Source organism: Anarhichas minor, unplaced genomic scaffold, assembly GCF_050575085.1.
Source record: "Anarhichas minor isolate MPS153535 unplaced genomic scaffold, ASM5057508v1 ptg000058l, whole genome shotgun sequence".
Taxonomy (NCBI): Eukaryota; Metazoa; Chordata; class Actinopteri; order Perciformes; family Anarhichadidae; genus Anarhichas; species Anarhichas minor.
Genome location: NW_027466504.1, coordinates 6,601,464 through 6,628,894, shown reverse-complemented (window position 1 = coordinate 6,628,894; position 27,431 = coordinate 6,601,464). Strand labels below are relative to the sequence as shown.

At 43.0% G+C, this 27,431-nt stretch overlaps 3 protein-coding genes across 3 annotated transcripts; all 3 read right to left on the bottom strand.

The window, feature by feature from the left end:
• Positions 1-599: 599 nt before the first annotated feature.
• pkd2l1 (polycystic kidney disease 2-like 1) lies at positions 600-5,510 on the bottom strand. Its single transcript, XM_076077271.1, has 14 exons — positions 5,240-5,510; positions 4,667-4,780; positions 3,618-3,745; positions 3,263-3,516; positions 2,949-3,173; positions 2,635-2,863; positions 2,374-2,544; positions 2,107-2,288; positions 1,891-2,011; positions 1,703-1,801; positions 1,495-1,616; positions 1,092-1,209; positions 868-998; positions 600-762 (listed from the first exon to the last, which is right to left on the bottom strand). The coding sequence occupies exons 1-14, from the start codon at positions 5,508-5,510 to the stop codon at positions 600-602; spliced, it is 2,328 nt and encodes a 775-aa protein (XP_075933386.1).
• Positions 5,511-8,132: 2,622 nt separating this feature from the next.
• On the bottom strand, positions 8,133-8,564 carry atoh7 (atonal bHLH transcription factor 7). Its single transcript, XM_076076651.1, has one exon. The coding sequence runs from the start codon at positions 8,562-8,564 to the stop codon at positions 8,133-8,135; it is 432 nt and encodes a 143-aa protein (XP_075932766.1).
• Positions 8,565-12,033: 3,469 nt separating this feature from the next.
• On the bottom strand, positions 12,034-27,060 carry mypn (myopalladin). The gene is made up of 20 exons (XM_076077006.1): positions 25,982-27,060; positions 22,581-22,756; positions 22,434-22,485; positions 21,893-22,340; positions 21,732-21,806; positions 21,509-21,650; positions 20,720-20,743; positions 20,209-20,325; positions 19,346-20,120; positions 17,693-18,745; positions 17,474-17,606; positions 16,786-16,863; positions 15,153-15,374; positions 14,907-15,056; positions 14,749-14,822; positions 14,399-14,525; positions 14,111-14,318; positions 13,826-13,991; positions 13,574-13,707; positions 12,034-13,482 (listed from the first exon to the last, which is right to left on the bottom strand). The coding sequence occupies exons 1-20, from the start codon at positions 27,058-27,060 to the stop codon at positions 13,304-13,306; spliced, it is 5,412 nt and encodes a 1,803-aa protein (XP_075933121.1). The 3' UTR covers positions 12,034-13,303.
• Positions 27,061-27,431: the final 371 nt, after the last annotated feature.

Sequence of the window (27,431 nt, the reverse complement as noted above, 5' to 3'; positions counted from 1 at the left end):
TCTCATCTACAACATGTATTGTAGCCTTCTACATATCTGAGCTTCAACTTGAACCAGATTTTTATATTAGCTCTAGTGCGGTCGCCTAGTAAGCAAAGACTTTCAAAAATGTTTTTATACAGTATTTACATATTTCCATGAAATGAGTGGCTGTAATTTAAGAGCAGTTGAAGCAAAGTATTGCCATGTCACGCTGTCGGTAGTTTGTTGTCGATGTGAAGAATCCAGACTTTTAACATGGGAAAGTAGTGAAGAACAAATCATTGTTGGCGTGTGACCTGCTCATCATAATCCAGAGAACCCGTGACTCTCAGGTGAATCACATGTGGCAATCGTATGTGGTGCTGGTGCTAACTGCTGGTCTCCTTGATGACACCTCAGGCTTCGTCCCTCTGTCCACACAAACCAGGACGCTCCCATCTGAGGCAGTATCATCGCTCTGGATGATAATCAAAAAGTCAACATTTTGTATTCATGGGAATTAAGAAAACTATTCTCTTTGGCATTATCAACAACACAGTTGTTCCATAGCTTCAATAAACCTTTCAGTATAGTAAATAATATAGTATCTGATGCGTACTACAGGGTTTATGGAAATCTTAATCTAGTTCTATACTCACATCATTTTTGGTCGCAGTGAGTTTCCTTGCCGTTTCGTTCCCTTTAGCTTTCTCTTGTAATCCCAGTTTCTCCATAATCAACTCAATCCTGGATGTGATGCCTGCCACAGAGCTTTCAAGCTGGAGAACCTGTCTGGCCAGTCTTCCATGTTGAGGGAAACGTAATTCAGTTTTTAGTCCATTGAAAAGAAATCAAGTTCTCATATTTGAGGACAATTCATAGGTTAAATGTAGAAACTATTCCCACCTTTGAAACTGTTCCCGATCCACGAACGTATGACTGGAGTGGTTCTGCTCATTGGACGTTACAGGAGGCTTCTCCAATAAGTCTTTCCCATAATGCATTCCAAGATTGTTGAGTTCAGCGCAAAGAGCATCCTTACAAACGAAAAAGGGGAACACCATCGTGAATTCAATGTCTTTTTTTGCTTGTCGTGCTAAATAAGAAACAAGTCGAACTGTAACACAAACCCTCTTTTCCTCCAGCTCGATTTTCATCTTCTCTTGTTCGTCTTCGTCTAGAATTTGGTTCCCATCGTGGTCAAACCGGGAAAAGGCTGCAGAAATTTCATGATCAGCATGTCCCATCCTATGACATCATCAAAGCATTGAGGGTTACTTACATTTGATACTGAAGTTTGAATAATATGCTCCAGTTAAGTCAATTTTATTTACATAGCCCAACATCCCAAATTTGCCTCAAGGGTCTGAACAATCTGTACCGCATACAACACCCTTTGTCCAATGACTTGTGGTATAAATAAGGAGAACCCCCCCCCCCCCAAACACACACACACACCAAAAGAATAAACATAAGTAAATAAATGGAAGAAACCTCAGTAAATGAGATTATAGTTGATCATGTCTCACTTACTCTTTCAGAGTTTCTCTGAAGTCCTTAAATTCAATTTCTCCAGATCCAGATCGTAGCGCCTTCTGAACATCTGATATTTTCTCCTTTTTAAGTTTCAACTTCGTGAATGTCTTCATATAGCTCTGAATTAAAAGAGAATTCCATTTTGTTTGTAACTCTTGAAAAACTTTATCCAAAGATGTATCTATTTTTACATGAATCTGATTACCTGTTTGATGATGTCAGTAATCTGTAGCTCATCTTTTTGGCACGAGAGCTCCTCCTTAACTTCAGAGTATGTGTCATTTATGATGGCCAGAAACATGTTCTGAGGGACAGATACATAAAAAGGTAATGAGAACGCCCATCTTTATCCTTTTAAAATCAAACGTCTTGTGTTTACCTTCTGATGCTTACCAGTAAAACAAAGAAAACAAAGAACACATAGGTAACAAAGTAGATTGGCCCAAGAACTCTGTTAGCACGGTCAATGGCATCGTAATCAAAGTCTCCGAGAATAATCCTGAACTGTGTGAAGCTGCAGAAAGAAAAAACAAAAAGGATTGATTTATTCACGCTCAATCATCCTATTCAAATATTTTGTGCCAAGAGGCTGTTTTGGAGACTTCTTACATGCACTTGACGAAGGTACTGAAAGATTCAACCTCTGTCCCGAAGAGCAAATATCCAAGCTGAGCGTAGGCGAAGAACACTATGAAGAACATTATGGCGAAGCCCAGGATATCTTTAGCACATCGACCCAGTGTGGAGGACAGCTGAGTCATGGTCTTGTTAAAACTGATGTACTTGAAAACCTAAAGAAAACACTCAATCTAAGGGATGACGCTTGAGCCAGATCATTTCTTAAGTACTGTGTTTGAGTGAAAGATGTTACTTTACCTTAATCCACGCAAAGAACAAGTTCACTGCATTCATGTTGTTGTACTGTGTTTGCCAGAAGGCCAGAAATTCAAAATCAGCGTAGATACCAGGTTGTTCCAGCAGTTTGCCAAGCAAGTTGTCCACTTTGACAGTTCGGAAAATATTGAAGACAATGGCAACGATGGCAAGCTGGGAAGGAGAATAGTTACACTTCTTTGATGCGAAGCAAAATCAAAGAAAAGGACATGTTTGAATCAGAGGAGAATTACATTTTCTTACCATTATGACAACAATGTCCAGTATGTTCCAGATGCTTTTGAAATAGGAGAGCTTGTGTATTCGCAGCTCAAGAATCTCCTCCACAACATAGTAAAGGATGAATAAACAGAAAACCGTCTCGCAGCCAAGGATGAAGTAATCCCAGTTGGCGATGTAGCGAATCAGTTTGACGGTTCTTATCTGGTAGGAAGGGATTGCTCCACCAGTTGCTGGGAATTCAACTACCAACCTGAAAGAGGGAATACAACTTTAGTCAACCAATGCAATGGCATCTATCGATGGGTAAAGTTGCTATTGTCAGTTGTGCTCTTTACCTGATGACACAGAACATGTTGATGTTTGCGTTGTAAGTGGAGAAGTCGAGGAAGGCTGCTCTGGTTCCTCGGTCGAGCCACAGGTTGTCCACCAGTTCCTCCAGAATGATGATGCTTTCGTCTTTGGTTCGACTCAGGTCTCGGTAGTATCCCGCTCCACTGTATGTGGTCAGCAAGCCCCAGTGAGAGGAACCTTTGACTTCTTTCTCTGTGTGGTAGGTCCAGCTGCAGAGGACCAAGACAACTTTGCTGTAGTTCTCCAATCTAACTGCATACTCAAAGTAACCCTGTAAGGAAAACAGAGAGCGACTTACGCGGTGCCATTGATGAGACCGAAGCTCAGGTCGTCCTCCTTCTTGTCGTTGTAAACATCGAAGCATCCCGTGATCTCATCTTCGAAGTCCTTGTGGACCTTGCAGGAGTTGTTCATGATCTTGATCTGCCTCATTCTGGGCACTCCCAACAGCATGTTCTCATAGTAGATGAAGGACTGGTCTCCTCTGTCCAGGGACTGGTTGTTGTACCATTTAGTCCAGTAGAGGCCGTCCAGCAATGGGCCCTGAGCATACTGTTCATGTAACGAGAGAGGATGCAGTTTCATTTTCACGTTTCTCAGTGAATTCTCATTGTTGTAAACATGGAGGAAATGAATATGGAAGGAAAACTCACAGTCCAGAAGTCGGCCATGGTGCCAATGGACTGAAACTTCACCCCACTATTACCGCCCGTATTCACAAACAGGTCCGTCATGGCTTTAGTGTAGTAATAGGTGCTCGAGCTGGTCATACCGTATGTCACTGAAAGACAACGTCATCACATTGTTAACTGCCAATCATTGGTTCCTATCTGGCTTTGCTCAGGCTCAGCTTTAAATGTTGCTCTATTCAACAGTCGGAGATAAGACAACTCAGGAGCGGACACGCAAGGCCCCATTGAAGACTTCTTTGTTTGGCTGTGTTTATGTCACTGCAGTCAAATGGATCAAGATCAGAAGCCATAATTTGTTTGAAGAGAGAGCACGCTGACCTGACGCAAACAGCCTCTTCAAACAATGTAAATCTAACCCAGACAAAGCAACAATGGACAGGGCCAAATGCTCTTATCGCAAAAAGGCAAGGGACAGTACCCAAGTCCCTTTCACTCCTAATGCTCAGCTGGACAATGGCTGTCTGGCAGAGGGATGGGGAAGGCATTTGTGGTTGGTATTAAAGTAGGGGGAGGCTTTTGATGGTAAATCAACAGTCCAAAATGCCCTATTCACCAACACCCTGCCAAAAGGTGAGCACTTCAACAGGGGATCAACATTAATAAGGTAAAATGATACAGGAACACCAAACAAAATATGTAATTCAATCCAATGAAAATATACCGTGATGCATTTAGTGTTTAATACAACTTTTAAATGTCACATTATGGACCATTAATGTGTGAAAGACATTTTGTACAACAGTATTTGGAAGTACTTTTCATGCTTGCATGTCAATTCAACAAGTGTATTTATACATAAAAATTCTGGGAAAGTAGGTGTAAAGATTAAGTTTAAATCAGGTATCGCTACTTTTCTTAAAGACTCTTACATTTTAGAAGTGTAAAGGACACTTGGTAAGAGAAGCGCTAAAAGTGCTCATACCATTTGACCAGGGTACTGATCAGGATCTTTGAGTGCCAGAAATATACATTTATATTGGATATTTCATGCAGGATAGTAGAATACTTACAGAGGCATATATCCACCAGGAACACCAGATAGACCATTAACTCACGTAGAGTGGTTCGGACAAACAATTCTCTGTTGTTTGAGGTGTTTTCAGTCAGAGTTGTGCCCCAGAAGCCTACAGACAAATTACAGTCATTACGATGCTACATTATTTATAGAGTCGAGTGTTTTAAAAGACCATGCAGACGGTGTATCAACTTGAAATAAAGTAGCTGACCTAAATTATGATGGTCCACAGAAGTTTTATGTAAAAAAAGAACTGAGTCTCATCAGTTAATTGTACAGGCCCAAACAGAACTAGAACCAAAGAAAGACGTAAGATGAGATGTTTTTGTCAAGATCTTGGCTAAGTGTCATCTATACTTATTATATAACTGTAGAGATGTCAAATGGTAAATGGACTGCATTTATGTTTCTAGTCTACCGACCACTCAAAGTGCTTTACAACACATTCAAGTGTCTTGCTGAAGGACAATTGAAGGAAGCAGGAGTTGAAAATCACTAGACAACTGCTCTACCTCTACCTTATAGAAGACATACTGTTGTAAACTGCTGAATGGGTTCCACTTCCTACCTTTGATGAAAGAGCAGCAGCCTCGTTTCTTCACCGGGCTTTGGTCAGTGGATGGTGTTTCCTCCAGGAATGGACTGGGGGTGTCCAGTTTGTACATGCTGTCCATGGAGCCCTGGAAGAGGGACTGAGAGTTGTAGATGGTGCTGACCTCTCGGGGCAGGGGCGGAGGGGAGCCACAGTAGCCCTGGTTCACCCAGGCTCCGTTGCCCATGCTGTCCAACTCCACCTGCCCGGTCAGGTGGCTGTCGGCCCGGTTGTTCAGGCACTTCATGCTGTTAGACACCTGTGCGTCTCGTATGGACTGCTGGTGTGTAGATCAGAGAGGAAAGTGAGGCAGAGCAGGGCGGGCAGCTTCTAAGCACCTGCTGGAGAGATGTTTATAAAGAGTGGATGACATAAGCCTGGTTGAGGGAGGAGCTGGTCCTCTGTTGGAGCTTTTGTAGTCTCGAGACTGACACCCAGTTAAAAAACACAACATTGACGTACTTGTGTCCTGTTTTGCATGGTTACATCGCATTGATTTGGTCTCTGATAAATACAAATTATTCAATGCATTCGGTAGAATGAAACTAAATAACCAGAAAACAACATGAAATAACAACCCTGTTTCAAGAGCTGAAATTATTACAAAAATACTTTGCCAAATTGAACGAACTTCATCCCAGAGTTCTGTACAACACCGCCACTTATTAATATGCTGGTAAATGTCTTCATCAACATCCAGCCGTGTTGGAAGACTGAATAATTCAGCTGCTAAAAGATAATTGAATCTGTTTTACCCTCTCAATTACTTCCATGCTGAGCACATTGTTGTCACTATTGATTAACAACTCGTCCAATAACGTGCTCCTATTGAGGAAATCAATTAATTGCACGTCGATTACATTTCTGTCACCAACTGTTTGCCGCTTGTGACCAAATTAATGAGGAGCATAATTGCAGTGTCACTCCTGATGGTCTCCTCCTCATTAACTATTACGCACTTTTGACTCTGCCCTCTCAACACGCCAACTGTCAGAAAGCATTTATTGAGTATGCAAACATTCGCCGTGGCATATGAATCACTATGACCATCTGGATCAAGCGTTTGGCACCCCGTCTATTGGCCAAGTCTCCTCTGCCAGCCCAACAAGCCCCCCCTGCAACACTTACCACACGTGTATTTACAGGAAGTGTCCTTGGCAGATATCAACAATTAGTTAAACAGGTAAACTAATGAATACTGTGATACCCGTCCACGTTTGTGTGTGTTTTGTGCAGCTATAGAGGCTTTAATAAACCAAACCGACTGGAATGTGAGATGATTTAAAAACAACACAATTCCAAGTATTACAACCCAAATCAACGACAGGCTAATAAGATGCGTGTAGTGTATTAGCAGTTGGACAATACATGTAATACACTGCTGGAGATGTCTTATACTTAATGCAGATAGAGTTTGGGTCCCGCTGTGGGCGTTCATGCTTCAGCGGCTGTGAACAGAGCGATTACACACGGCCATTACCACACAGTTTAATTTCTGCTCCCCCTCTGAAGCCGGGGCAGGATCTGGCACACAGGCTTCCTTAATTTGCTGTGGCTTGTGCCACCATTCAAACTTTTTCAAATCTGTAACAATCACTTTTCAGGGGCCGATGATTGCCATTTAAATCTGTAGCTGTGTGGCTCTATCAACGGACAGTTGGCATCCTGGTGTATCTCTACTTACATTAGACTGTGCTGTAGCAGAATTAAATCATAACTCTTTAATACTTAAAAACTCCAAAAACAGGTTATTTTTATTGAGAACATTCATGAAAAGAATAGTGATTTTACTTGCCCCCCAACATGAGTCTGTTTTAAATGTTTATATTTTGGTTCCCCATTGACGTAAAACAGTCTTATCTCAGAGCGCAGGAGCTCAGGACAAAAGGAGGATTTATTCCCCAGTGTGCAGAGCAAGGCAGTGCAGCAGACACGAGCTTCTCCCACTGAGCACTTGACACTCACAACACAAAGGATGTGCTTTACATTAGTTCTTCTCCTTGACTACCCTTCTTTTATTAGTTTCACGTTGTATTACCACACAAAGAAGACAAATGAGATCATGAGGGTTGATAATATGTTTTTATTGAAATGAAAAAAGTATGCACATGCGGTAAAATGTACTTTTTAGTAAATGTACTATTTTTAATATGTCAGGTTTATATTTTGCAGTTATAATTGCTTTTAAAATATTCAAAAGTAAATAAAAAAGTAATTATTTTGACAAGGAATCAGCTTTGTGCTTACTTGGCATGTAATGTAATTACATACAGTAGATACAGTATATGGTACCATTTTTTGGTTGCTGTATAAAAATCACATATTTTACCATCATAATTATCCTTTGTTGTAGAAGATAATAAAGAACAAGAGAAAGGATTTTTCATACAAAAGAGTTTATTTTTTTGATCAAAAACTATAATTCAACAAAATAGAGGTCTGCGTGTGAAAAATAATAATTTTTCATCTCTACAAACGTACGTACACTTCGACAAAAATAGTTACATATTGACTTTAACTATGCAACTAAGACCACAAAGATTTTCTCAGAATCCATTTAACATTGCACAACATTTTAGGGCCATATCAAAGTAACTTTTGATTTAAAGTACACCAAATAATACACCATTGCCTGTATCTTCAGTACAATCTAGTGGTCATCACAATCACACTACATGTTTGTCATTGCTATACTTTGAACAAAAAAACTGCTCAACATTGCTGGGTTCACTTGCAAAAATTGGAAAATAATGAAGAAGAAAAATAATGCAATACAAATGTATTTACTTTCTCCTGGATTAGAGGAGAAATATTCACATTGTCACTCACATCCAACAACATGACTGATTATCTGCCACATGGCAGCAGTTTATGCGTGGACCTGGTGGCCATCGAACGGATATGTGAACGACGAGTGGATGTAGTCCTGATCAGTGGGAGAGTCGTACCTCACGAGGCAGGGGTAGTTTTCAGGCTGCACGCAGTCAAACTGCAGGTCCAGCCACTGCCTGTGAGGAGCGTTGTGTCTCCTGGCGTCTGTCAGGATCCGGTTGAGGGCCATGATGTAGCTGAGGGCCATCTGCAGGGTTTCATACTTGGACAGTGTTTTGTCCTGGCCCCACTGGGGGACCACTTTACGTAGGCAGTCGAAGGCTGTGTTCAGACCCTGCATCCTCTTCCTCTCTCTGGCATTGGCAGCATTCCGTCGCCTCGTGACGGTCTCGTATTTCTCTGGGCTCTTGGAGTCTGGTTCCGAGGACTCGGATCCAGAGTCGGTGCAGCTGGGTCGCCGGGACTTCATGATGTTGGGTTCCTCGGGGTTCCTCAGAGGTCTCCTCTGTGTTATCGCCTGGCTGATGTCCAAGATGTATGTCCTTTGTAGAGACCAAGGTGTCTGTGATCCCGGAGACAGTGAGGGAGCAGCTTTTATAAGATGGAGCAGATGAACAGGTGGCAGCAGGTGGAGTCCCTGAACCCCACCCCCACCACCCATCCTCAATATTGTATATAGAGAAACACACCCATGCAGACTCATAAACACCCACACCCACTCTTAACACACATACACACACACACACACACACACACGCACACACACACACACACACACACACACACACACACACACACACACACACACACACACAAACAAAACCTTAATGAAATTCCAATTATCTTGGGCTGGGCTATCTGGCCGTGGCTTCACTCAGAGCCATGTGTCACAAACACTAAAAGTCTACCATCTGGAAGCACAACTCACCACAGCAGATAGTGCACACAAACTTTTAAGAGATTGTGAATATTTCCTGAGTCAATAGAAACCTAGCAATTAACATTTAAGGTCTGAACTCTTAATTGAGATATGAATTAAACAACATTTTGACACATTTTGGATTGTTGTTACTGTCAGGTATTAGCAAATATATTAAACCACACAAATGTTTCTAAAATGCCAATAAAAGCACTAGTGTCATTTTTATCTAATTACTATTCACTGTACTTAAATTTTACTTTTACGTATATGCAAACATAGAGTATCTCACGTCATTGTATAATTAATTGTTTTCTATTCAATATTTTACAAGTTCAAATATTTTCTGCTTCTAAAATGTAAGATTTTTGTATGGAAATTTGAATAACTTTGTTATTAAACCATTGTTATATTTAGCTGCCATGTGTCTTTATTTATAAAACTAGATATGAAATCTTTGAAAGCATCTTGGTCCATCAGGTTTTATTAAAACCTGATGGACTTCCGGCCAAGATGCCACCAAGAAGTGCCGTCTCACTTCTCATGTGACTGGTCTGCACGTGATAATAACCATAATCTGAGATTAGCCTGAGGCAACAGAAGTGGAAGTGTGGCCCATAACCTGAGGGATTTTAACAGCACATCGGGGGATTATAACTCCCAAACAATATGGACCAAGATGGTGCACAGATTACTGTGCCATCTGAGATCTGGAGAGCACTTTGTGAACATGTGAAATAGCCAAAAGTTCTTCTACTTTTTATATTATAAAGTACGTCAGTCAAAAAGTGTGTTTTTCAGCGCTGTGGTCTTAATGAATCACAGTATGTGGGATGCATTAATGTTCCTTTCGTACTTGGGACCACATGTGAAATAAATAATTGATCTGTGTGGTGGTCCGAGAAAAATGGGACGGACAGAATAATTTGCCTGTCTGTCTTTCCCATCTGCCAACATTGAATCGTGTAATTCAGGAGGATGGATCTGAATATCTTCCTCTGTTCCACACACACACGCAAACACACTGTTGACTGTCAGCGCACGCAGCCACACAAAAAACAACTTTAATCAGACTCAGGTTTTACTCTACTTTAAATTCTCATAACGATCTCTCAGTTGTGCTTTAAATCGCATTTAATTGTGTGTTTGCCTGCACTTTTGATACCTAAATATATGTTGTAATATTTCTGTATTTGTAATTTAAGTAAAATTTGAAAGCAGGGATTTAATCGAATCTTTAATAGAATCTGAATTCTGCTTTATTTTCTGGGGCCCTCCTTTGTGGGCTCCTGTCACTGTGCAGAACTCAAAGCTTGGGTGCAGAGGCAGGTTATGAATGATTAATCACTGTCGGAGGCCCAGAATAATGCCCGTCTCTGGTATCGGGTCATGGACACAAGCTGATGCTGTCTGGTCATTTTGGGATGGACTGGTTAGCTGTGCAATTAGGCATATAATCCCATCTACCAGTTGGTTCATTGATTACAGATTGATGTAGTTTGCCAGCTGCTGCTTGTCTTGTCTGAGGGCCTCGTCTCAGACGTGGCCCGGCCCTTCCGTGTCTTCCACCCTTTTTTTTTTTTAACAACCACTCACATGATTGGCTTGTCTGAGCACTGGTGGCTGAGCCATGCTCTCTGTCAAAAGCCATATGTCACAACTGAGGAGTGACCCGTCTGCTGGGACAGAAGCATGTACCCTCGTAAATCCAGCTTTCCTTATGGAGAAACTAGAGATTAAGGCACAAAGCGTATGTTTCAGTACAGGAGAAAGTGTAGGAAAGGATTCCCTCTGCCTATGTGTGGTTTGACTTGATAAATCTCATTATCAGCACAGGATTAGTTTAAAAGAGCAGTGGAAATAAGCTCAAGCTTCATTTGAATGAGCAGAGATGAACACGTCACAAGTGTGTCACTACTTTTGGTTTCCAATGTGGAAACTTTTATTGCTGGTTCAAAAGATTACTGTTATTATTGTGTCGACACTGCAGTAATCAAGTGAGAACAATTAGAAAATGTAAAACAGTATTTGAAACATCATGGCAAGATTCAGTATAAGTGAGCTATGACTAATTAATTAAATATAAAAAAATAAAAATATTGGATTTTCAAAACCAAACCCCATCCCATTCAAAGCCCACAGATATGTACTCCTTAGCAACACACGCAGCACTCAGTTAACAAGTAGGCCTGGCAGCTGGTCAGATGAGGCTCGGAGTATAATTAGGTCACATAAGGTGAATGTAATTTTATGCCTATTTGAACTCTCTTCCCCTATATTTGAACTGATTAGCAATGCTTAATTGGCTTCAGAGCTTTCCTAATTGTTTTGAAGTTGGCATCAGTTTAAGCTAATAGAGCTCCGATTGAAGCATGGTCACAACAAGCTCTCAGTAATGACAGCAAAAATTTAGATTTTAACCCACATTAATGTCAGAGCAAACTATCCATCAACCCAACGGCATACATTACTGTGGAGGACACAGGGGGCATGTCCCCCCTACTTTATCAGAAGGCAGTATTGGACCCCTTCACTAGTCCGAAAAAACTAACTTCAGATTAAAACAACCTGAAGACTCTGCATGCACCTAGCACCACGCAGAAACAGCACCAGCTCTCAGTCCCCTTCCAGCTCCCCGTCCCCTCACGTTACGTTAGCAATGTCCAAACCCTCCCAAGCTACAGAAGACGCACGACATAAGACATCTTTTTCAAAATAAGAATGTGAGTGATGTCTCAGACAATCTATATTTGGTTAGCTAACGTAAAGTTATAAATATTTATAGTGGGATAATGTTGGGATATCACTTACTAAATGTCTTCAAGTTAGCTTTGGCCATAGATAATGGCATAGCTGAACCGTGTTATTCTTTTTACATGTTATTTGAAACAAGCACAGCCACTCAACACATTCATGAACATTTATTTTTATTTTTTGGAAATGCTTTATTGTGTGTGTGTAACTCAGCTGGAAGAGTCCTTGGTAATAGCAAAAAGGTACGTGTCCGTGACACAGCACCTCCTCCCCCATCTTTGACATCAAAATGATGTCCCTGCATTAACCTCTATCTAAAGAGGGAAGAAATGAGATAACTTCACCAGTTGAACTTTCAGGTGCTTTCTCAGCAGCATGCAGCATTATACCCACATGTTCCAGCAAAGTAAACATATCACTCATTTGAATAAATATAACTTTATTCTGAGAGGGACAAAACTATTTTACAAAGTGCAACTTTACATCAGTTGAGTATGTGCTTTTCTTCAATATATTTATTAACCGACTGATAGAAGTTAAATTATAACCTCTGTGTGACTTGTTGGTGTCATTTCAAAGCAAAGCCAACAGTCTGTCTTACCACAAAATAAGAGCGTTGAGTCTCATCCGACTCATTCCTCCGGTAATGCGTCTCCAACTGTAGATACGATCAAGATAAATCGTTGTCCATATAAAGATGAATTAAATCACCTGAAGGCCAAACATACTTGAAGAAATATTTTGTGTTTCAACTAGTAACCATGAATGAGAGCCACCTAACAGCATCTTATTATTACTATGACTGCAGACACAGTGTGTATACAATATTGCATCAATCATCAACCATTGGCATGCATGCACATGGAAAAAAAAAACATGGTGCAAAAATATGAACCAGTGATGAACATCAAGAAATGATCTCGGTAAATGTCGAAAGAATCCCAACTTGCTGGAGCCATTTAAATAAACTGCTCTAAATGGCAGGTTCAAATGTCTATTTATATACTCTAAACTACCGGTGATTATTAATAAATAAGTTTATATTTATAGACATTTCATATAAACTTTAACAGAAACTATTACTACCAGTTCAGGTATATATTATTTGCAATGAAAATAAGCAGTGCTTGTACCACTTTGAGAACAGGACTAACGATTAAGAACAGTTGTTCACCAACATTCAGCAACACCCTCACTATCGTAGCTCAATATGATGTAGAAAACAAACGTGAGTCATTCAAACCGGTCAGAGCAACACGATTCAACCTCATGAGCTAAGACTTTGCAAATCTGTTTTTCTGTATGTGAAACACATCTTTCGTATGACTTGAGTAAATAGGAATGGTGACAAACCCCACTATCAGTGCTGATAGCTGTAACACAATAATTCATTGCCATTCTACTCTGAGTTTATCACTTCAAAATGCATCACACAAATCACATGGCAAATCTGCTCGTCATTCTCCTTTTAGCCCTCCGCGGTTTCGACCTCAGCATGTGCTGGGAGATCTCTGGAGGGTTGCCGTGCTGCAGTGTCACAGCTCCTCGCTCTCCAGCATGACTTCAGGAGGGGAGCTGGAGAACAGGATGGGGTTGGTGTCCGACGTAGGGAAAATCGACTTGATGTCGAGCCCCTGGCCCGTCAGAGCTGCGTAGCGGCTGCCCGTACGTGGAGCCATTTTCATGGGTGCAGGGATGCTCTGATGCCACTGAGCTAAAGGCGCAGCAGATAGCTAGTATTACTACCAAAATGAGGCACATTTCTTAATAAAGCTGATAGTCACACAGCTGTGTAGAATATTCACCGTAGATATCAAGCCTGCAGGTGCAGGATACAATTCCAGCCTCGTTTTTTGCCGACACTGTGTACCAGCCAGCGTCGTCTTTTGTTGTTGGCTGGATGAGGAGACACACATATCCAGTTGCATCCTGGGTCATGCTGAAATAAACAGATCGTGGAGAATTCATTCCAGTTCCAATAGAGATCTTTGTAACCATTAAGTTGCAATACACTGTACTAAAACAGCTACACAGAGAGGCTCAGAACTCCTACTGACCTGATTCTGTTCTTAGTTTTAGGAATGGTGTCATTGTCTTTCTTCCAGAAGATGACGGGAGGGGGCATGCCCACCACCCGGCACTCCAACCTGACTGGGGTCCCATTAGGAATACCCATGTTCTGCAGCTTCTCCACAAACTGGGGAGGGTGCTTCATCTCTTTCTCTGAAGTGGACATGACTTAGATTACATGAACTTCCAAACAGGGCATGGGACATCACGCTATTCAACTGACTTGTGTATGAGCAATTCATTCCTTTTCATTGAGCGCATCCAGTCCTTACCCACAACTTTGAGCTCGAGACTAAAAGAGCTCTGCCCTGCTTTGTTGCTGGCGATGCACGTGTATGTGCCGCCGTCATTCTGTGTCAGGGGATCAATGACCAGAGAATGGATGCCATTCTCCCGCACCACCATCTTGTGGTAAAGGTCTGGATAGATTGGCCTCCCGTTGACCAACCACATGAGCTCCGGGTTGGGGAGGCCGCTCACCTGTAGGACAAAAAACGTGGAAAGTAAAATAAGGCAAAAATTCAATATCTTTGTAGTACGCACCAGGACCTGCTGCCTACCTTACACTCTAGTCTACACAGTCTTCCTTCATGAGCCAGCATGTCCCCCGGAGGCTGGTGGAAGTGAGGCCGAAAAAATTGCTCCTGGGATTGCTCACTTTCCACTTCCTGTATGCGGGCTCGCACCCTGAGAAACGCAAACAGAGCATGTTGTGGGGCCCGAATACACGCTTTGACGTTAACCCACATTGGTCTTTATCGTGATGTATGTTAGCATTTTATGTTAGATACACACAATCACAAAATATCACTATTGTCAGGGAGGAAAGTCATCAATTGGCTGGTCCCTCATGCTGCAGAGGGCTTCTTCTTACCTCTGCAGACCACACTGCACACTCAGTCCTGCTCACCTCTGAGAGTGAATAGGTGTCAGTCGGGGAGGTCCCGTTTGGACTATCAAATGACCCGAGCAGCTTATTCGTCCCTGATGGTCATTAAATATCAAATATCAGATTTTGTAGCAGGTGAGAAGGCATTGACAGTATGAACAGGAAGTGTGAGGTATCACCTGTGGATTAGCTGCCATGATGGTGTAGTTGCCGTCGTCGTCATTGGTCGTGGACTCTATATGTAGAGCGCAGGTCCCATCCCCCTCTCTTATCTTCTTGTAATGGGTTTTCTTCCTCAAGATCTGCTTGCCATCCTTGAACCAGTAAACCTGATGATGAGAGACGCACATGTGGAGGGTAAAGTTGAGGGATGAAAGTGACAAGAGCATGCTGTCATTAGTGCAGCACAGTTTTTGACCTCTCACCTTTGGGAAAGGGATTCCCACTACTTTACATGACAAAGTGACAGGCACGCCTTCCATGGCTCTGAAGTTCTTCAGCTTCTTGTCAAATATGGGCGCGATGCATCTTCCTGTAGGGACGTCATCGTGCTGCACCTCATCGTCCGACTCCTCCACCGGCGTCCGCTCCAAACGGAATTCGATCTCGCTCATTAGCCTCTGCTCGAAGTTGGACACTTTGTACTGCTGGAAAAGTAAATCCCACATAAAAGTAATCGCCACAGTCAACGGTTGCATTACATCTGTCTCGGACATGAAAGCTTAACACACTGCAACAAATGCTCTTGGAGAAGTATGCAACAATCAGAAACATGAGATAACGTGCATCTATTAACGTGTAGCATCCGTGGTATTAAAGTAACAATATATAACTCAAATCTCTAAACAAAACGGTATTTTTGTCACTTTAAGCCAGTTGATGATGATTATCATGCAGTGGCATGGCATCTGTCTGGCGGTATCATTCCTGGTTGGTAAAACAAAATAGGGCTGAAGGTTAAACAGAGTACAGAGGAAGATGAACTCGAGAGGCGAACTGCAGAGTTGAAAGACAAAACTAGCAGGAGATTGTTAAAGAGTGTGAAATGAAAGGGCAATATGCAGGTTTGTGAGTTGAGGGTTTTGTTTTTAAAAAGTGGACTATGTCATGTTGGCTTTTTTGGGAAAATCTGAAATGCAAACAGAGGAAAGGGGCTGCAGGCTTCAGTGGGGAAAATGTAAAATGAGTTAACTGACAACTGGAGAATACAGCACGACACAACAGTAGAGTCGTTCCATTTCATTGGCTTAATGAATGCAGGCAGTGTTGGGGAAGCTACTTTGAAAGCAAAGCTTTGCAAGCTACCAATTACTTCACACTAGAAGAAGTTGAACTACAGCAAAGCTACCCGGGTTATTTAAAGCAACTTAGAAAAAGTAGTTCAAACTAAAAAAGAAAAAAAAAAATCGAATTGACAAGTAAATTATAATAGTTAAATTATAACTAAATACGGTACAAAAAACTCACACGCAAGCACTTACTTGTTCACAGGTCATAAATAGTTAACTTTTTAGACTATTTGACTGGCTTAAGCACTGGTCTTAAAAAATGGGCTTGTTGTTTTGCACTTGCAGGCAGGCACTACACAAAGGTGAAAGGTCAAGTGTATGTTGGTGGCTGCCTGACAAACGCATTGAAAGAAAAAAGGGTCAGGAGGACAGATCAAAGGGGTTTAGTTACACTAGAGAAGCAATTGTTCAATAAAACAAAACAAAAATCATTCATTTCCTCTCATGAAAGCAGACATCTCTACAGTTGATATCTCCAAAACTAGGCAACTCACACCAAAACAATCTAATAAATAAATTGATAAATAGCACTACAGAGGAAAAATATGTATTTTTGATTTTGGGGTGAACTGTCCCTTTAAACTACTACATAGTTCATCACTCCCCAACACTGAATGCAGGTTATATATTAGTACAGAAGCTGGAATGCTTGTTAGAGATAGTAACCATGATATTTAGACAATGACGTTTCTTGATCTCGGCCTGAAACATTTTAATAACCCATAAAGCCTCGAGCAAACCAGTGGTTGGGACGGGAAGATCCTTGTACCTCATCATAGTTAATGACAGTAGCAGGAATGTTTGGTCCAAGGGATCTGCTCGCTGTTTCCCCCTCATTACTCAGCTTCTATGAGAGGATAGATGGATGAAGACACACATACTCTACACACAAACATATAGGACCTACTGATGGAATAACACACAAGCTAATTGTTAATAGCGTGCGTATGTTGTTACGCTACATGGACACACAACAATGAATAACTGGGGAGGGAATGATGGCTGATGCTCCGTTGAAATGAAGCCAGTTCCTCATTGCCTCCGAGTCAATCTGAGCGATTTTATGTCCCTTTATCATTTTACATTTTAAGATATCTGTCTTTTATTATCTTTTTAAATATGAATCTCAAAATGAATTCATAAGTAGAAACCTGGAGACAAGTGAGAATACAGCACAGTCATTGGTTAATATACAGTAACTACATAACTTCATTCCTAAAAGCTTAAAACAGTTGCTTCCTTAACATTTAACGATCACATACCTACATGTCAACAAACAGATAATTTATTGATATTTATGAGCAAGGATGTGATGGAGGCTGAAATCCACTTTCAATTTGAAGATAGTTCAGAGAAAATTTCTGTCGTAGTTTCCATTTATTTATTCACCACCAGATCACTGCCATTGAAGCATTCAAAAAAGGAGAAATCAAGCAGAGCTGGAGACTACTTAGTACCTGTTGATGTGTGAAATGTGGAGTGTCGTCTTTAAATCGAAGCTTATTCTCAATATCTTGGAGCAGAATTACTTTGCTTTCTCGGATGTCTTCCATCAACGGGAGGCGCATCTTTGGTACGTTCTTTTTTAGCCTGAGAAGACAGAAGGGAAAAGTGTATTATAGCATGCGACAGTTCACCACTCTCATGAGCATCGTACTCCATCAGAGAGGGCGTACCTTAAAGGAGCTCCCTTGGGCAGGCCCATTGAGTTGGTGGGCTGACTCGGGGTCAGGGACGGCAGGACGGAGGTCAGGAACGCCACTGGGTTTTGAATGGGGCTTGGGGTGGAGCTGCTGGACGTGGGAGAGGAGGCCTGGGGAGGCGACTGGGCTCTCATGGCGAACAGGCTGTTCAGGAATGCCGCCGACACCGGTAAGGGTGAGGACACGATGGAGGGAGGGCTGGTGGGAGACTTGAGCACCCTCGTGGGGAAGAACATGGGTGGCGGGGAGAATGGTGGGAGAGTAGGGGAGCTGGCTGCGGAGGAGTTGAGCTCAGCGGCCAGCTCTTGGAGCAGAGGGACCGATGATTCTGTCGGAGAAGGACTCCTGACCGGTGAGAAGGCCTGAGCAGCTATGAACTCTTTTGGCCGGGCATAGTTGAAGGTGTGGGAGGTGGCGGTGAGGTTCATGAGGGAGGCGTGGGTGCTTCTCAGTAGCGGAGCAGGAGATATGATCTGCTGTAAGGCTGAGGCCGGACCTGGAAGGGCAGTACTAAGCTTCGGTGCAGGAGGAGGGTAAAATTGGGGCGTAGGTGCAGTTCTGGCAAGAGCTGCAGGGGCGAGGTTGAGGTGGGAGGCATGGATGGTGTTCATCTGGGTTACAGGAGCTACGCTGAAAGGGGGGAATGTTTTCAGCTGTGGGGCAGGTGGAGGAGAGGTCACCAGGGAAGCAGAAGCATTGAGAAGAGGTGAAAAGGTGGTGTTGAGTGCTGGAGCAGAGCTTAGAGAGGGAGCAGGGGGAGCGGTGGTCAGCGGAGGTGCAGAGTGGGGCGTCTGCTGCGGGGGCGACGTGGTGTTGAGGATGGGCTGGAAAGGTGGCGGATGGGGTTCAAGGTGCATTCTGGGGGACCACAGCGGACCTTCATTGGAGCTTTGGACCTCGGGCTGGATCTGGATCTGTAATTGGCTGTGGGACTGAGGCTGGGTGTGGGTTTGGGTCTCAGGTTCCGTCTCCTGCTGCTGCTCCATAAGGACCTGGTTGTGCAGCAGCCGGAGCTGGACTGGGTCCCTGTTGATCAAAGCAAAACTAAAATAAAAAGACCTTCCAAAAAATGACACTATACATGGTGAAAATGAGAGCGGCTCAGTGCACTGCTCTCATAAATTAAGTCCACGCTGTAAACCCCAGCGGGAACGAGCCAAAGTCGGCATGAAGAATACTTTGCCCTTTTATGGGCTACCAACAAGTAGTCTACAAACAAAACACCGTCCAAGCTCTTTCAGCTTTCAGCTTTCATTCTAAACAGGAGACTCTCTTTGTTTTGTTTTTATCAAATTGCTACAATGTTTTAAAAATGAAACAATACAGGACAAATTGTCATTTGTGTTTTAAGCAAAAACAGCAGTAAACAGCTCATTAAAGCATAAAATATTTAAATTATAGCATTATTAGAAATATTAGAGGAACATAAATACATAGAGGTGCACTTACAAATAGAAAATGCCATCCTTTGTTTTAGAAAGCTGGAAAGTCCACATTTGAAGTCTGCATGCATTCAATTGTGAATTGCAACTGACTACAGCTGCTAGTTGAGCTAGAGGAGGAGGAACCTCCCACCCAAAATGAGACTCATGTGCTAATACTTGTTTTTTTATTTGCTCTACTCACAGTTTGGGTTTCGCCAGCACTGGTGGGGGTTCTTTGTTGACTGACATGATGTCGTCATCATCAAACTGACTGGATGAGTCACTCTGTTCATCCTCCTCATCCTCAGGCAGTTTGAAGTGCACACGCAGGCCGACCCTGGAGACGGAGTGTGAGTCTTTGTGGTTCGTCTGGGCGCCTGTCTTTAGGCAGGAGTTAGGAGGGGGATCAGGGAGGGGCACCACAATGAGGCTCCCATTCTGATGGTTTGGGGTCCCCTTGACTTTGGGACTCGTGTCAGGTGATGTCACCGAAGGTAGGGACACTTCCTGCTCAGCTGAAGTCTCAACCTCAAATTGAGAAGTGAAGGGTTTTGGGTATGAGAGCACCTGTCCGCGGCTCTGTGGTTCTGGACGTGGTCCACTGGGTCCAGGAGGGTTCTGGTGGAGACAGGGAGGATCTAGGTTTGGGGTGCTGGTGCTGCGAGAGCTGAGGCAGGAGCCGCTGCTCAGGCTGGAGGGTTCCAGACTGTGTAGACTGGTGCGGAAGGGGTCTGGGCGCAACATGCTGGAGCCATTGGGGTCAAGACGGAGGGTGCTGGTGCTCAAGGGGTCCAGACGTAAGGTGCTAGAGACGAGCGGGTCTAGGCGAATGGTGCTGGAGTGGGGCTTGATGCTGTTGGTCACAGTAGCCTCTGGTTGAGGGAACACAGCGGGAGCTGATGAAGGTTCTTGGATTTGATTGGACTTCACCGTCAAACTGCTAAAAGGCCTCACGTGGTTGCTGTTGTTGCCATTGCCTGATGAGAATCAGACAGATACATATCAGTATTTTCCATGCTCTTTCATAAGAATACAAGATAGCTAAAAGTGAAACAGGAGGGTTACCTTTGACCCTTAGAGTCGCAGCGCTGGACACAGTTCCATAGTTGTTGCTTGCTGTGCAAGTAAACATCCCTGAATCTTCAGGAAAGACCTCAGCAATGACCAGAGTGCATATTCCCTCTTGAAGTAAAAAAAAAAAGAAAAAAGAAGTGATACTCACATAATCAAGTTTGTGTGGTATAACTGCATTATATTAACTTCTCAGCTAGAGAGTCCTAATAGACTGAGGAAAGATACAGGACTTGTGTTTCAGATGCCCAGCAGTGATGCTTCTTTGTGTCACTGGGGCTGAGAGTCTATCTGCAGCTACAGCAAGTTGAAGTGGTTTGACACAGGATGAGAGACTACCTTATATGGTCCAGGGAAAAGCAGCCCTGGCTTATGTACAAGAAGAACAGCAGCAGCCTTCGCCAAGGACTATAAACACTTGAGCAGATTAATATGTACACACTGCAGCATCATATACAGATAGGCCGCTGCTATGGTGCAGTCAACAGTTCAATTTAATATGTGCCTGATTCAGCTGGAGATCTGGGCTCTGAAATGGAAACAAGCACCAAAATCATTGTGAAAATGTGATAAAAGTTATGGTTTAACAATATGTAGCACTTCTCTGAGTCATTATTATCACTGATCACATTCCACAATCAGTTGATGCAAGATGACCTTTCTTTTTAATTTTCTCTGAGAAATACATTTTGTATATTTATGCTGCTAAATCCCACACTGTAACACTGTATTATGAGATGTCACCATTTACAGTATTTACACAAGATTTCTGCACGTAAACACATTTGTAGCCTGAAAATATTTTACAGCAATATCAATATTTTTCAGCGTTTTAGGCTCATTAATAATATTCCCTGCATTGGACAGGACTTTATGTTTTAATGTCTTACGGCAATATGGATATATAATTGACATACAGTACACTAACAGCCTTTTAAAGCACAGTGTAGTTATTAAAGCACTGAAAGTAATCTCTTTCATTAAATCAGGCAATTTGGAGATTTATGTTTTTATTGTGGCATCACTGTTATTTTTATTTTTTGTCTGCATGCCAAGGTTTTTAAGAAACACAAAACTCACATTACATAAATATATTAAATTAAACTGAACTTGTTTAAGATGCAATTAAGTCTTTAAATCTTAATTAATAAATTATTCGAAAAACTCCTATTCTTTATGAAACAAGGCCTGTCAAATCTGGCACACAATCCGCAGACACAGCGCTCTTAAAGATAATTAAAGCACATTAGCAAGTCCAATAGTACGGCAGTAGTGGGGCAGCAGAGGAGCTTACTGTTCTGCAGGATCCTGAAGTCAGGAGAGTCCTCTATGGTTTTGCCCTCTCTGTACCAGTCCACTCGAGGTGACGGTACCCCTTTCACACGGCACTCTAGCACCACCAGCTGGCCTTCTGACGCAAGGAGGTCCTGCAGGCTCTGGTGGGACAAGACAGTGTGAATGTTACCTCAATAAATGCATAAAAGTAGCAGTAAAAATTCTGTTGAGAATGACTTTACCTTTGTGAATACAGGGGCAGCCATGATGGGTTGGCCGTTCAACCCTTGTGGATAGTTGTGGATGGAGGTTTGACTCTGAAGATAAAAAACACCCCAGAGGACGTGTTCATTCAAATATACAAAAACAGTCATTTGAGAACAATTAGGAAGGAATCTTTTACCTCAGGTTGGGGTGTTTGTGTTGGAGCAGATAGGACAGGCAGCGCGGACGAGGCCACTGCGTTCAAAGGCAGTGATGCAGCTATCGATGCAGCTGTCTGCAATGGCGGTGGTGTTGCTGTGACAGATGTCGACACCTCCTGGGCTTCTGAAAGTTCTGTATCACCAGGGGGCAAAGTAGGAAACACCTGCACAGGTGACACTGTCGCCTCCTCCTGAGCAGAGTGAGCTGTGGATGCCACAGATGTTTTAGACGACTCTGGGACTGAAAGAACGGTGGCCGATGTCCATACTGTTAGAAGAGGTTCTGGGATTATTTGGTTAGTTGTTGGAGAGGAGAACTGCTCATCTGGCTCCTCAGTGGCTGCTGCAGGTTGGGATGACGGAGAGTCTTCCCCTTCTACAGAGAGAGTTTGGCTCGATGGTGGAGGTGAATATTTCTTCTGCAGCCTTTGAAAATCACAGAGGGAGGAAAGGAACAGTTTAGGGAAGAACCACATCAGTTATTGTTTTTATCAGAGTGACAATGTGGTAAAAACTCACTGGGCTTCATGTTCAAGGTGCAGTTCCCCCTCAGAGTCCGTAGAGGAGGCACCTGTTGGTTTGAACAAACAAGCGCACACAACTCTGTCACTGACAGCGTTTAACTGAACCGTAAAAGCGTGAGTAACAAAGAACCGTAAGAATCACCTTCGACATAGATCTCCGCTGACGTTGAGTCGGTGCCATAGAAATTTGATGCAAAGCAAGAGTAACGCCCGGTGTCTTCCTCGAAGGCCTCTGTGATGATCAGAGAGTGCAGCTCGCCGTCGGTGATGGTCTGAATGTCAGGGCTGTTCTCCAGCTCCTTGCCCTCACAAAACCACCTGTAATTAAGCATACGCACCCAAACTGCTCAGTGCAATGCCACATTCTTCCACTTCCACATTTATATTATAGGAGTTTATGTGTTTTTTTGTTTGTTGGAGAACATCCCCTTTTTGGTAAATTGCACCCTACACGTTTGTTAGACCTCGAGGTTACAGCGGGTTTGGATGAGAAACACTGACAGTAAACATGAACCCTCACAGGTCGTCAATAATGTGCTTTAATCAATATTCTGCACATTCAATTACTTTAAATAGATATTATCACCACTTCATACATCTTGGTCAGAAGTGGATGAGTATGATTACGGGACAAGCGTGGTGAGCCTCAGTGCAAATGGACATGTCGGTGGGTAGTGTATGTTTGAATGAAATGGTTACTGCCATGTTCACACCGTATGTACAATCTGTACTGTAACTTTACTTGAGCTGTTTCCAGCAAGTACTCCACTTATTTTCCACTTCAGTGATATTGTCATATGAACTAACTATTGATTTAGTTGGACATTGCTACTCTTGCTTTATCATTTAAAACCCTATCTTTTCACAGTTCTCTTTTTCCTTCTATCAACATTCTGACACCATTTCTATGAGGCTGGTACCATGTGATGTCTTTCCCAGTTCCCTAATAGTGCCCCTGGCTTGTTGCCATCCAGCAGAGTTATGCAGACCAAGAGAAAACTGTTTTGATGAGCAAGCCCTATCCCTTTCCCTGTAAGACAAGAAGCATAGCCAGAGCACCATGAGGCTGCTCCAATGAACTGTTGATGTTATGAAGACGAGTGTTTAATGAAAAGTGTGGGCACCTAATTCTCAAATCTGGTGTTTTCTTCATTTTTTTTCTGTTGCCTTTATTGATGTGGTGAAAGACGAGGGATGACATGCAACAAAGGTCTCTGGTTGGATGCAAACCAGGTTATATCAGGTCAGCGTCCTATAGCCAATAATCAGTGTTGTAATCTATAATTTCATGCTGTCAAATCATGAATAAATGGGCAGAAATCATGTTAAAATGGGATTTATGACAAGAAAAACTTTCTAACTGGCTAACATTACCGACCAGGCATTAGTCCTACTAAGTAGCATCCAGTACATTGGAGTTGCAGTTGGCAACAGTCTATTTATTCATTGTAAAACTATAATAGTGTACCCAGAATATCCCCTGTCCTGACCAGCAACATAATGCAGCGGCCTCGATGTCAAAGCTAATCTATTTCGAGCAGAAGAGGTCTCGGTGCTTTATAAAATCCAGCCAATAAACATACAGGAATGAGGTGATGTGTGACTCGCTGGCAAGACGTCATCACATCACCATAAATCATTTCCAGGGCTTTCACCAGTCTCACGGATCACATACAGTATATGAAACACTTTTTTTTCAAATAACTACGCAGGCAATTACACAATTATGCTAGACGCTCAGGAGTGGGCTGTCAATGTGCTGCCTGTGGCGAGCCATGTCATTTCTAATGCGTAAGGGTCTAAATTGAAAGCGTGAGTAGTAGAGGAGGTGGCACAGACAGACCCCGCTCACTGCACCTGTCAGGGCTATTTTCCCTCTGGACTTCAGAACCAGGGAGGAGATTCCCCGTTGGAGCCATGGGAGCTCTGACTGGCTGACCCAATCACATATGCATAATACTAAACATAGACTCAGTACACACACACAATGCTATAAACCCTGACACGCCAGAGACAGAACACCACTGCAAACGGATGGGAAATACGAACCTGACAACTCTATTTTGACTCATTTGAGTCATAGTTAGTAACCCAGTAGCTGCAGGGGGGCAGGAGGAACAAACACACGCATCACACAAGAGTCAATGACGAGCTTTATCTTAATAGAATATGTCAAATAAAAGCCAAGCTTGAACACCATGCTGAGGACGTCACATTTTTTTAGAGTAGAAACCACTGAAACAGAACTCTAATCCTCAAGACTTGTACGTTTGTAAGACACTGAGAGCAAAAACAAACCGTATAAAGATGTGGTGAAGCAATAACAGTACAAATCATCATCTTACCAAACTCCTCATGCTTCTGTCAAGAGCTCAGACGGTTCCATTATCAGACGCGACTACAGCTCACAGAGGCAGTCCGGTCTAAAAATGGCAGAGAGCTACATTCTCCCCGGACACGTATATATGTTGGTGGCTCAACAATGTTCAGTACGACAAACAAGCCTGTTGCCCCTTAAAACCTCAGCTTCAGTTCAGGCTTTGTTTTCAGGTCCAGGTCCAGCCAGAGTTTGTTGTTAGTCTTCAAAATGTGCTCTGCTTTACTCTGATACCAACTGAATACAATGAGAGCTGTACATTTCTCTCCCATTTCGGCCCATTTGAAATGTTCTTGATTAGAGTGAGACCCTCATTAGAATTTGATGGTTTTCTTCTTAAGAATGACACAGAGACAAATGTGATTCCCCTTTGTCCCAGACATTACTCTGACCACCAGCGAACACACACACACACACACACACACACACACACACACACACACACACACACACACACACACACACACACACACACACACACACACACACACTCACTCCATTCAGGATCAGCTGTTGGCTATCATCACACATCACTTCTGTTTGCTTCTCCCCCGAGAAAGAAACATCATTCATCTCAACTCACACTTCTCAAAACGCTAATAATTATTTAACATTATTCAGGACACAGACATGACTCCATCTTTAACACAATGTAGACACTAGAGTCTGACTGATACCCATTTAGATATCCATCAATGTATTTCCTGTTGAAGTTAAGTCTAGTTAGTTCACTTTTTATAAACCTACTGTTGGGCTGTTACATCTATGAACATGCATGATATAGTTTTGTATGCAAAAAGTTCATCACTAAAGTAACTAGTAATTAAAGCCATACATGCAGTGGAGTAAAAAGTGCATTATTTCTACAACAAAGCATATAAAGGAAATATTTTGGCAAAGTACAAATCCCCTAAATTTATACTACAGTACAGTACTTGAGTAAATTACTGAGTAAAACTGATATCGTGACACCTTACCCTAAACTCTTGTAACATCTTCTCCAGACAAAAAGTTTTTTTTAAAGGATCCAGATCCTCATGTACACTGCAAAATCTCCACTGACCCTTTTCAGTGAGACTCATTGTGAAAAAGCATGGAAGCAGAAAGTCTTACTGTATCTTCTTAAAACAGAGAAATAAACCAATATCAGCAATTGTTTGCCTTACCGGACTTCAGGCACAGGGAGTCCTCTAACAATGCAGTCCAATTGGACCTTGCTGCCCTCGGGAACCTCCCTGCTTTTCAGTTTCTGGATGAAGAAAGGAGGCTCACACGGTGCCTCCGCTGGGTATGGACTTTCCGTCAGGGCACAGTTTTCAGCCTCCTGCTCCACCTCCTGGGAAACATGGTCGTACTGCGGCTCCTCAGTAATCCTCCTGTCCTGAAAGTCCACATGCCCAATCCCAGAGTCCAGCTGGGCCTCTGGTTGGTGGCTAACAGCAGGGCTGGCTCTCTCCTTCTCCACCTCCACAGGCACGACAGAGCGCTCCCTGTTGTCTGGGCCGAGGGGATAAACTGTCTCATCGTTCTGGCTCTTGTTCTGGTTCCTACTCCTGTGGGATTTGGACGATTTCGGTCGTACCCGTTTGGAGCTGTTGGCCTTGAAGAGCGAGGAGAGCTCCTCAATGAAGTCCGCTGCCTTGTTGAGGAACTCTTTCTTGGACTGGTTCTCCGGACCATACGGGGCGTTCCTCCCCGCACTGTCAAACTCGTTGAATCCCTCACCGGTGTCCCTCGTGTTCCAGATCATGTTTTCCTGCCGTGCGGACGCTTTGTGCATCTTTCTGTCTGATGTGAATGTTGTGTGTGTTGCTGGCAGTTCTTTGAGTTCAGAGGTTGGCTTGGTAAAGGGCACAGCGGAGGGGGCAGGAGAGGAGCTCGCAACAGATGGGGGTTCAGAGGAAGAGGCTGAGGAGATGTTGGAGGGGGTTAATGGCGGGACAGAGGCCTTGACCTCTGCCCTCTCCTCCCGAGGCTCATGTCCGATGGCCTGGCGGGCCAGGTTCACACTCTTATCCAGCTCCTCTTGGCTGAGGAAGGCCGAGAGGTCAGGGAATTGGGGATCATTGTGGCCCACAGAGTCCTCGGCCTTGCCTTTGAGTGACGCGTAGATCTGAAGGCGCGAGGAGGAAGCGTCCGAGCGGCTCATCTCGCTGTGGCGCTGCTGGGCTCTGGCCTCCGCCAGGTAGCTCTCTCTTAAGAGCTGAGACAGCGACGGTGGCTGGTCAATGTTGTTCTCCTGCATGCTTTGGAAATAACGAAAAGATATTCAATAACATTCAACACACAATTCACTTCCCAATTTGTGTGGAAAAATACGAAATACTCATTTTCCAACACATTAGTGAAAAATAAAGTGAATTGACTGTTCACCGTGATGGATGGATGGATGTCTGCAAGTTAATGTTCAGACTGCACTGAAAAAATTCCACCTTCTTAAATGTGCAGCTTTTATTTAATTGCTTTGATAGGAAACTACAATCTTTGTGGTTTGGACTGTTTATCAGACCATAAAGCAAACAAGCAAGACGTCCACTTGGGGCTCTTTCTCTTATGTTCCCTTATGTTATAGAACAAACGATTAATCCGTTTTTCAGATTGAGAAACTAATTTGCA